This window comes from Mandrillus leucophaeus, unplaced genomic scaffold (genome assembly GCF_000951045.1).
Source record: "Mandrillus leucophaeus isolate KB7577 unplaced genomic scaffold, Mleu.le_1.0 Scaffold214, whole genome shotgun sequence".
In the NCBI taxonomy this organism is placed as follows: domain Eukaryota; kingdom Metazoa; phylum Chordata; class Mammalia; order Primates; family Cercopithecidae; genus Mandrillus; species Mandrillus leucophaeus.
The window spans coordinates 562,433-574,265 of NW_012102188.1; the positions used below are offsets into that span (position 1 = coordinate 562,433).

The 11,833-nt window shown below is 38.1% G+C and overlaps 1 protein-coding gene across 1 annotated transcript in view; it reads left to right on the forward strand.

The window, feature by feature from the left end:
• The window catches only part of ANAPC1 (anaphase promoting complex subunit 1), a 131,023-nt gene that overhangs the window by 1,714 nt on the left and 117,476 nt on the right, over positions 1-11,833 (forward strand). Inside the window, exons 2-6 of the mRNA XM_011980520.1 lie at positions 1,799-2,035; positions 3,327-3,488; positions 8,027-8,078; positions 8,282-8,382; positions 8,978-9,060. Of these exons, the coding sequence (XP_011835910.1) occupies positions 1,823-2,035; positions 3,327-3,488; positions 8,027-8,078; positions 8,282-8,382; positions 8,978-9,060 (611 nt within the window). The 5' untranslated portion in view covers positions 1,799-1,822. The remainder of the gene's footprint in view (positions 1-1,798; positions 2,036-3,326; positions 3,489-8,026; positions 8,079-8,281; positions 8,383-8,977; positions 9,061-11,833) is intronic.

An 11,833-nucleotide genomic window follows, 5' to 3' on the forward strand; every position in this document is an offset into this window, starting at 1 on the left:
GGGAGCAGCCGGGGCTCGCCGCGCCTGACGCGTCCCGAGTTATACAGGTGCGGGCCCTGTACCGCAGCCCTTGGTGGTCTGTCGCGCGCCGCGTGACTCTTGCATCCGCCCCGAGGCCTATCCTCCCCTCGTGGCCGTAGGTCTGGGAACCCGGGGGACTGGGAACCTGAGGGAGGGCGCTGAGCTTGCCCCGGGGCTGAGGGGGCTCCTTCCAGCTCATTGGTTGCCAACGTCTTTTATGAGCTGCGCGCAGCATATCCATGTGCAGCCTCAGCTTCTAGATTGGCCCCCAGTCCCTCTGAGCTGATTTTCTGAGGCTCGAGCTCTTAGCCTGTTTTCACCGTCCTCCAGAACAGCTGGCGAAGCTCTTCCTTTTTTGTGGGGACTGGAGACCTAAGCTCCCGTTAGTGTGCATTTGGGACTCTTTTTTTTTTTTTTTTTTTTTTTGAGACGGAGTCTCGCTCTGTTGCCCAGGCTGGAGTGCAGTGGTGTGATCTTGGCTCACTGCAAGCTCTGCCTCCCGGGTTCACGCCATTCTCCTGCCTCAGCCTCCCCAGTAACTGAGACTACTGGCACCTGCCACTGCGCCTGGCTAATTTTTTGTATTTTTAGTGGAGACGGGGTTTCACCGTGTTAGCCAGGATGGTGTTGATATCCTGACCTCGTGATCTGCCCGCCTCGGCCTCCCACAGTGCTGGGATTACAGGCGTGAACCACTGCACCTGGCCCCCAGTCTCGAGGTTTTAAAGAGTTTGGAGGGTAGTGGGCTAAGGTATTGATTGGTCAGAGAATGAAGGATGAAGTCATAGGACAGAGAGATAAATCACATTCTCATGCTAATGTGGTTCCTTGATGGGGTCTTAAGACTAGCTTTTATCAGCTCAAAAGTCTTAGGCTCCTAACATTAAAAATACTATCTATAGGAACATGGTATATATAAGCAGGTACAGGAAAGTGGGTCAAAGGGTAGTCTAATTATGCTTATCTGTACTTTTGTCTAAAGCCTGACTTCTTCCTAACCTTGTGATGAAGGCTTTAACAGTTTATCCACGTTTTTTTTAAGTAATAAACTGTACTGTAATCGATTAATAATTAGATTAATTAGATATAATAATTAATTAAAACCTAGTACCCTTAAATCTACAAGCATAACTGTTCCATGGCTAGAGTTATTCATGCCTCAGTTCTTTGGGTTTTGACCAATAATTGAAATTGATTGTAGTTATATATTTAGGTGGGATTGGGGGTATCACAGCTACTTACGACATTTGATAACTTATGTCTTTTGTAGATTGGTCACCTGAAAGCAGTTCAACCTCTGATGAATTAGAGTAATATGTGATTTTTTATTGTTTTATTCCAACATGACAGTGATCCCTTAGATGTACTTTTCAGATGAGGTTCTGGCATCTAACCAGAAATGACCTTAAATGTTGAGAAGCCATGTAGTTATGGGACTATAGAATACAACTTGTCTAAATACTTCATATATAAAGTATGGAAAAATTAGCATATAGTAGTAGGAAACATGGAATAGGTGGTGCGGGACATAATTACTTGTCGCATCTCAGTGGTTTCCTATAGTGGTAACTGTCAGTCTGTGACTAAAATGTGATAATTGCAGTTGTCTGAAAGAATCAGATCTAAAACACCCTTTTATGTTATGACCACTTATGTACTTACCAATCTGATATAATTACTTGACACCCTTGTAAGGATTAATGACTTACGTGTTTATGGTATTTTTATTCTAGTTTTGAGTCTGGAAGCTGACCAGAATGTGTTTGAATTCATACAGAAATAATGTTGATATTTGGAACCCATGTCGAACTTCTATGAAGAAAGGGCAACGATGATTGCAGCCAGGGATTTGCAGGAATTTGTTCCTTTTGGTCGAGACCACTGCAAGCACCACCCTAATGCTTTGAACCTTCAACTTCGCCAGCTGCAGCCAGCCTCTGAATTATGGTCTTCTGATGGTGCTGCTGGCTTGGTGGGATCCCTTCAGGAGGTTACAATCCACGAGAAACAGAAGGTTCCATTGAGTTTCCCATTGCGTTTTTGAAATGTAGAGTGATATAATCTACTTGTAATTTAAGGCTACTGAGAGGCAACTGAGAGATCAGTGTGATGCCACTTCTAGGGTAGAGTTAAGGTGTGGTAATTTCAATACATGTTGAAAATAATGACTTTATTATATTGTCATAGCAACTTATTTAGATACCCTCTATAACTTGTGATTTTATAATGTGAGGTTCAGTAGTATGATTGTCCATTTTAAACCTTTTTCTTTTCTCTTAGTATGTGGGGACCAGATTTCATGTTATTTAATGATTAAATGGTAGAGATTAGAAATAGTCCCTGCTGCAGAAGATTTACATGTTTCTAAAGGAGAGAAGAAATGCTACAAAAGTAGGTAGAGTAATCATTTTTTTTTTTTTCTTTTCTGAGACGGAGTTTCACTCTTGTTGCTCAGGCTGGAGTGCGATGGCACAATCTCAGCTCACCGCAACTTCTGCCTCCTGAGTTCAAGCGATTCTCCTGCCTCAGCCTCCCGAGTAGCTGAGATTACAGGCATGCGCCACCATGCCCAGCTGCTTTTGTATTTTTTTAGTAGAGGTGGGATTTCTCCATGTTGGTCAGGCTGGTCTCAAACTCCAGACCTCAGGTGATCCGCCCCCCTCAGCCTCCCAAAGTGCTGGGATTACAGGCGTGAGCCACCGCGCCCGGCCGAGGAATGAGTAGTAAGTAGGGGAATGAGATGTAAGTGTGTGTCAGAAAATGTATCCTTCCTGCCTTATTCCATTTTCATATCCCTTTGGGATACTAAAATCTCAGGAAGGGAAAGCCTATGTAGTTAAAAATGGAAACTTCTTCTTATCCGTTCATTTTGGTGGGTGGGACAAAGGAAAAGAAGGTAAATATATATGTGGCTGCGAAGCAGGAAGTCTGCCTTGTTCATAGATTTGCCGAGTGATTACCATGTGCACCTCACTGTCCTTTATCTGCCCTACCTCATGTACTTAATATGTCCTTTTAGTCTCCCAAACATGTGATTTGACTTTTGGAACGGTAGAGAAGGTGTACTTTTTGTTCATTTTTGTTTTTGGCAGAGTAATGCAGAGGAATAATATAAAACATTCAATATAGAGAATTATTGAGTAAATTCTTCATGAAATTCTGTAATGTAATGCCTATATCCACATCCTCTGTTAAACAGTATACGAAACTTTCTAGTTGTGCTTACTCCATGGGCAAATAAATTTTGTTCCAGATTTTTGAAAAACAGAGTGCTTGAATATGTTTTACATGTGTTAATTTTTAAGGAAAGCTGGCAGTTAAGGAAAGGAGTGAGTGAAATTGGAGAAGACGTGGACTATGATGAGGAACTCTATGTTGCCGGAAATATGGTGATATGGAGCAAAGGAAGTAAAAGCCAGGCATTGGCAGTTTATAAAGCGTTTACAGTTGACAGTCCTGTTCAGCAGGTGAGTTGATTTGAATTTTAGCGTTTGATTCACTATTTAATGCAATTTAACAAAATTTTTATTTTAAAATTTAACAGAAATGGTAAAACCAGCATAATGATCTCAACAGCTGGATGTACATTGTAACATGACATAATGTAACGTGAAGATAATGGCAGGAAAATAAAAATTTAATTTTATATATCATTACTTTTTTTACACTCTCCTTTGTCACTTTAATGATAATCTTTAAACACTCTGTCCTTAAGTAATTCAGTTTGTTATTGCCAGCAAAAACTTATAAAACATTAGGGGTACAGAAATATTTTAACACATGATTACTATAATTGATTGCAAAGATTTGAATAAATAAAAATTGTGGGGTTCATAATGATAGAGAGAAAGGAAAAAATCTGCTTTGCAACCATTGCAGTTGGCTACTATAACTGTTCTGAAAGTTGATAATGAAAGGGAAAGAATTAAGCGTTTGCCATATTTTTTCAGGAAGACATGCAGTTCATCTCCATTTGATGAAGGAAAACACTTACAGAAGAATGCTAGCTAATAAATGTAAAAGGAATTGTAGAATTAGAAAATCACCATTTTGTAACCTCCAGTGCAATAATTGATTCAAACAAGGATTGTAAATGGGTACTAACACTGTTGATCGAAAGAATATTACCATGGCACCAACATACCACCCTGTGGATTACTTGGTAAATGTGAAGGAACAAATGTACCTCTACTTTGGAGTTATTTGTCAGTCTCCACCTCAATCAAGTGATTGAGTTTAGCATAATTAATAGTGACATGAAGGGATATTATGTGCTTCTAGCTGTAATGCGGAATGAAGTACATGATGTCATCCACTAAGTTTTCTTCCCCAAAATATGAATATTTAGACCTAACTTCCTGTTTAAGGAAATATAGGCACTAGAGGATTATATTTTAAAATATCATGAGATAAGGAAATAGATGAGATAGGAATGGCTAAAGCTTGATTATTATTTATTTATTTATTTTTTGAGATGGAGTCTTGCTCTGTTGCCAGGCTGGAGTGCAGCGGCGCTATCTCGGCTCACTGCAAGCTCCGCCTCCCGGGTTCACGCCATTCTCCTGCTTCACCCTCCCGAGTAGCTGGGACTACAGACGCCCGCCACCTCGCCCGGCTAGATTTTTGTATCTTTTTTTAGTTAGCCAGGATGGTCTCGATCTCTTGACCTCGTGATCCACCCGTCTTGGCCTCCCAAAGTGCTGGGATTACAGGCTTGAGCCACCGCGCCCGGCCTATTTCAACTTTTCTTACTGAAATTTTTATAACAAAAAGTTGGAGGAAAAACTAATGCATTTATAGTAGTTGAATTAGGATTGACAAGAGGTTTTGGAGGCTTTGACTAATGTTAAGTTTCATTTTTGTAAATACTGAAATCTTTGTATCTGGACACTGCTTCCTTCCACTCCTCCCACCTGCCATTAACTATTTCCTGGTGAGCATTGTGTTCTAACTGTTTATTGGAAAGGATAAACTGAATCATTATTTCAACATTTGAGGGCGTATGTAAAAGCATTTGTCTCCTGGAGTGTTGAAGCCAGTGATCTTTTTGATGGTAATTTTTTTCCCATATATATCATACAGTTAGTATAGATGTGAAAAGTGCATTTGATGATATCCAAGTAGTTCTTTGCTTCTATATTTTCATCTTAATTTCTCCAAGAACAGTTGCCTATTTACTAGATTCTATGGAAGTACAGTTAGATGTATTATCTCCTTTATCTTAAGATCACTTGTAAGTGTAATTGTAAGATTTGGAATTTCAGTCTTGTTATTTAATTTTCTTGCTAATATGGAGAAAGGTAATTTTCTATTTTGTCTGTGAAATAATACCAGGTATATATGACTCAGATTTTATCTATTCATTGTTTTACTTATCCTGCAAGTATTTTTTTTTTGGTGGTTCTTTTTATTTTTTCATTTACTCTTTTTACTTTTCAATAGAGATGGGGGTCTCACTATGTTGTCCAGGCTGGTCTTGAACCCCTGGGCTCTAGCGATCCTCCTGCCTTGGCCTCCTAAAGTGCTGGAATTACAGGCGTGAGCCACTGTGCCTGGCCTTCTGCAAGTATTTAGTCTCACTCTGTTTCAGATTATGCTGGGGCTACAAAGGTGAATGTAGTTTCTGCCATTGAAGGACTCATAGCCTAGAAAGGAGAACAGACAGATCAACCGAAATGCTATATTCTGAATGCTCTGTAATAACTGCATGTCCACAGAGTGATGAGCGCCCAAAGGACTGCGTGCCAAAGGGAGGGTTTTTCAAAGAAGATGCTATTTGTATTATAAAATGGTGGCAGAAGGGCATTTTAGGCAGAGGAAATCGCAGCAAAAAGAATTATGGAAAAAGACTTTTTAAACTTCAGAATGGCTGTACACAAAGTGTGGGTGTGGAGAGATGCAAGTGGATGCTGGCAGGATACAGACCAAAGGGTCTTGTATATAAACCAAGGAATTTGGATTTTAATCTGTATGCTGAAGGGAGCCTGCTAAGGATTTTAAAATGGAAGTGATCAATTTTGTGTTTTGAGAAGAGATTGCTTTGTTAGCAATATATATATAGGATTGACTGGAGAGTAGGGAGACTGTTGTCAGGGGCACTATTTTGTGATTGTTCAGGTAAAAGATTGGTGCCTTGGCGAAGAAGAGGTGATAAAGCAGAGGGAGATGTGGGAGGGGTTAGTTACCTCTTAGATATCAGGGATAAAAGAGATATTAAAATATTTACTTTTAGAGGCTGAGAGGATGGGATTTCATGAAAGGAAGTTGAGACTGTAATAAGTGCATTGTAGATTTTGGACATTTCAGGTTGGAGCACAGCTCTCATGCACGGTTTTCTTCATGAATTTTCATTTCTTAACCATTAAAATCTCCCACAACTCAACAATAAAACAAACTACCCAATTAAAAAATTGGGCAGAAGGACTTAAATGGACATTTTTCTAAAGAAGGTGCACACATGGTCAATAAGCACATGAAAAGATGCTCAACTTCACTAATCATTAGGCAAATGCAAATTACAGCCACAGTGAGATACCACTTTACTAGGTTGGCTGTTATTAAAGAAACATAACAAATATTGGTGAGGGTGTCCAGAAGTTGGAACTTCTTTGCATTGCTGATGGGAATGTAACAAAGCTGCTGTGGAAAAATTTGGCAATTTCTCAAAAAGTTATACATATAGCCAGGCATGGTGGTACGTGCCTGTACTCCCAGCTGTTCAGGAGACTGAGGCAGGAGGGTCACGTGAACCCAGGAGTTCTAGGCTGCTGTGAGCTAGAATCATGCCTTGCACTGCAGTTTGGGTGACACAGTGAGACCCCATCTCTTAAAAAAAAGTTATACATAGAATTACCATTATGATCCGGCAGTTCCACTTCTAGATATATGCACAATTGAATTGAGAACAAGGACTCACAGATACTTGTACACCAGTGTTTACAGCAGCATTATTTATGATAGCCAAAAGGTAGAAACAACCCATGTCCATTGACAGATGAATGGATAAATAAATGTGGTATATGCTAACAGTGGAATATTGTTTAACTTTAAAAAGGGATAAAATTCTGATACATGCCATAACATGGATGAACCTTGAAAACATTATGTTAAGTGAAATAAAACAGATACAAAAGGACAAATGTTGTACAGTTTCTCTTACTTGAGATACCTAGCACAGGTCCTTTCATAGGGAAGGTAGAATAGAGGTTATCAGAGCTCAGGGCATTGGGAAATGGGGAGTTACTGTTCAGTGGGCCTGGAGTTTGTGTTTGAGAGGAGGAAAAAGTTCTGGAAATGTGCAATATTTTACCGGCTCACAAATTGTACTAAACTCGTCAATTTAATGTTGTTAATGCCACTGAATTGTCTACTTAAAAATTGTTAAAATGCTAATTTTCATATTGTGTATATTTGACCACAGTTAAAAAAAAAACCAAAATGCTATTAAATAATTTAATAAGTGATTGTCAAGTATGTCAGTTAAAGTTTAATAGCTTTTCCTAGTTTATTGTAAGATGGGCCTTTAAGAAAGGGAGGAGTTAATTTTTCTAAATAGTTTTTCAAAAGTCAGTCTAGAGAGAGTCTAAGAATAAGAGCAATTGTTTAATCTAGAGATTATAAAGTTTGAATAATCTTTAGTTTTGTATAGGACGTAGGGTTTAGTATGGTTTGAGCCACTATTTGAATTTTTGCTGCAAGGTTTCTCTCTGGCCGGTTTTTTGAATCTGCTCTTTTTGTAAAATTTATTTTTTTACTTTGAAATTTCAATTCTTGTGGATCTTTTCATAAAATTTAATTGTAAACATATCTTGTCTTTCCTTATTATATTTATCATTTATTACTGTAATTTATTTTTTCTTCTTCTTTTTGTTCCCATGATTGTACATGTTGAGCTGAGGAGGCAAAGTTACTGCGTAGATGCTATTATTATTATTCAGATGCCATTAGTTAATAGATGATTATTTAGATATAATTTTCTTAGGTAAGCATTTTGTTTTGATTTTAGGCATTGTGGTGTGACTTCATTATATCACAGGATAAGTCTGAAAAGGCCTACAGTAAGTTTCTTTTTGAAATTTTATTTTTCTTATGATGATTCCAAATGTTTATCTCATTGTATTTTTCATTCAAATGAAGTAGCCACTAGTAATAGTGGTTTACCATAAGCATCTTTATATTGTGCATTAAATAATTTGTGCTGTAAGGATTGAACTCCTTTGGGGGAAAAAAACATAAGTCTTGTTGTACCCTTTCTTTTCAGGTAGCAATGAAGTAGAAAAATGCATATGTATATTGCAAAGCTCATGTATTAACATGCATAGCATAGAAGGAAAGGATTATATAGCTTCCTTACCATTTCAGGTAAACAAGTGTTTCAAATTTTGGGGGGGTTTTGTTGGAGAACATTTTTGAATTAATTAGTTTTAGAGGCATGTCTTATGTTTCATGTTTCATAGTAGTCAAAAATGTTATTTTTACTCAAAATAACTAAATTTTGGCAGCTTTAGTGGCTTACCATTTTTCTGTACTTCACAAAAAAATAAGTTATTTAATGAAGTGAATTAGGAAGCCTTCTGTGGTATGTGTTTGTCGGTTTAAATGATATGTAAGAACTTTTGGTTATATTAAATAAGGCATATGAATAATATTAGTCTTTTTTTGTTACTTGTCGTCTTTTTAATGCCTAGTGCTATTGTTAACACATTGTCATTTTGTTCCTGATACTGGCCAGTGGCAGGAATTTCACACTGAGCAACTCCTCTTTATTAGATTTGATTTTATCTTAGGGTTGCTTATTTGAATTACTTTTTAAGAAAATGCTGTATTTAATGATTATGTTACTTTGTAAAGCTATTAGTAAATTGGAAAATAAAACATTCTGTAATGTTTCTTTAAAATATTTTATAAAGGGGTAGGTTCTCTTACTTCTGTCTTTTCCCACCCTTTTACCTGAAAGGTTGCCAATGTTTGGCCCACTAAATATGGATTGTTGTTTGAGCGAAGCACTTCTTCACATGAAGTACCTCAAGGTTCACCCAGGTATTCATTTTATTCACTTCAGAATATTACTGCTTGGGATTTGTGTGTGTGTGTTGGTTCTGAGGTTTATCTAAAAGTTTGAGATGATGATAATTTTCATGCTAACAGTGTAGATATATGCCATTTTCTCTCATCTCAGTACAAGTTGAGTATCCCTGATCCAAAAATCTGAAATTCTCCAAAAACTGCAACTTGTTGAGCTCCAGCGTGACACTCAAAGGAAATGCTTATTGGAGCATTTCAGGTTTTGGATTCTCAAATTAGGGTTGCTCTCATCAAAAAGATAATACATCATGATCAAGTGGGTTTCGTCTCAGGGATGTAGGGATACACAAGTCAATAAATGTGACACTTCACATAAACAGAATTAAAAACCATGTGATCATCTCAATAGATGCAGAAAAAAGCATTGGATAAAGTTCAGCATCCCTTGATGATAAAAACAAACTAGGCATAGAACGGACTTACTACAAATTAATAAAAGTCATATACAACAAACCCACAGCCAACATCATACTGAATGGGGGAAAGTTGAAGGCATTCCCCCTGAGAACTGGAAGAAGAGAAAGATGCCTACTTTCACCACTTCTGTTTAGCATAGTACTGGAAGTTCTGGCCAGAGCAATCAGGCAAGAGAAAGAAATAAAGGACATCTAGATTTGAAAAGAGAAAGTCATACTATCACTATTTGCTGGTGATATGATTATATACCTAGAAAACCCTGTAGACCCCTCCAAAAGACTCCTAGATTTGATAAATAAATTCAGTAAAGTCTCAGATTACAAAATCAATGTACACAAATCAGTAGCACTGCTATACACCAACAGTGACAAAGCTGAAAATCAAATCAAGAACTCAAGTCTCCTTTTTTTTTTTTTTTTTTTTCTGAGTTTTGCTGTTGTTGCCAAGTCTGGAGTACAATGGCGCGATCTCAGCTCACCACAACCTCCGCCTCCCAGGTTCAAGCAATTCTCCTGCTTCAGCCTCTTGAGTAACTGGGATTACAGGCATGAACCACCACGCCTGGCTAATTTTTTGTATTTTTAGTAGAGACGGGGTTTCTCCATGTTAGTCATGCTGGTCTTGAACTCCCAACCTCAGGTGATCCGCCCGCCTTGGCTTCCCAAAGTGCTGGGATTATAGGCATGAGCCACTGCAGCTGACCAAAAAGTCAGTCCCTTTTACAAGAACTGCAAAAAACCAAAAACAAAAAACCTGTAAATATATTTAACCAAGGAGGTGAATGATCTCTATAAGGAGAACAACAATACACTGCTGAAAGAAATTGTAGATGACGCAAACACATGGTAACACATCCCGTGATCATGGATTTGAAGAATAATATTGTGACAATGACCATATTGCCAAAAGCAATCTATAGATTTCACCGTAATTCTCATCAAAATAAGATCATTTTTCATAGAATTAGAAAAAACAATTCTAAAATTCATGTGGAACCAAAAGAGCCCAAATAGCCAAAACAATCCTAAGCAAAAATAACAAATATGTAGCTATCACATATACTACAAGTCTATAATTTCCAAAACAGCGTGGTACTGGTATAAAAGTAGGCACATAGACCAATGGAACAGAATGGAGAACCCAGAAATAAAGCCAAATACTTGTAATCAACTGATCTTTGACAAACAAGCATACAAAAACATAAACTGGGGGAAGGACATCATCCTGTTTAGTAAATGATGCTAGGAAAACTGACACCTTTTTTAGAAGAATGAAACTGGATTTTTTATCTCTCACCTTATACAAAAGTCAGGTCAAGAGGGATCAAAGACTTTAAAAGCCCTGAAACCATAAAAATTCTAGAAGATAACCTTGGAAAAAACTCTTCTGGACATTGGCCTAGGCAAGGAATTTATGACTAGAACACCAGAAGCAAATGCAACGAAAACAATAAATAAGTGGGACCTGATTAAAATAAAAAGCTTCTGCACAGCAAAAGAAATGTCAGAATAGACAGATAACTCACACAGTGGGAGAAAATATTTGCAAACTCTGCATCCAACAAAGCACTAGTATCCAGAATATATAAGGAACTCAGATCAGCAAGAAAAAACCTCAAAAAGTGGGTAAAGGACGTGAGTAGACAGTTCTCAAAAGAAGATATACAAATGGCCAGCAAACATGAAACTGCTCAGCATCAGTAATCATTAGAGAAATGCAAATTAAAACCACAGTGAGATATCACCTTACTCTTTCAGGAATGGCCATTATTAAAGAGTCAGAAAAACAATAGATGTTGGCATGGATGTGGTGGAAGGGGAGTGGTTATACACGGCTGGTGGGAATGTAATCAATATGACATCTGTGGAAAACAGTATGGAGATTCCTTAATGAACTAAAAGTAGATCTACCATTCAATCTAGCAGTCCCGTTACTGGGTATCTACCCAAAGGGAAAAAAAAGTCATTATATGAAAAAGACACATGCACATGTATGTTTATTGCAACACAATTCACAATTGCAAAGATAGGGAATCAGCCTAAGTGCCCATCGACCAATGAGTGAATAAAGAAAATGTATATAGTTGGGCGCGGTGGCTCAAGACTGTAATCCCAGCACTTTGGGAGGCCGAGACGGGCGAATCACGAGGTCAGGAGATCAAGACCATCCTGGCTAACACGGTGAAACCCCGTCTCTACTAAAAAATACAAAAAAACTAGCCGGGCGAGGTGTCGAGCGTCTGTAGTCCCAGCTACTTGGGAGGCTGAGGCAGGAGAATGGCGTGAACCTGGGAGGCGGAACTTGCAGTGAG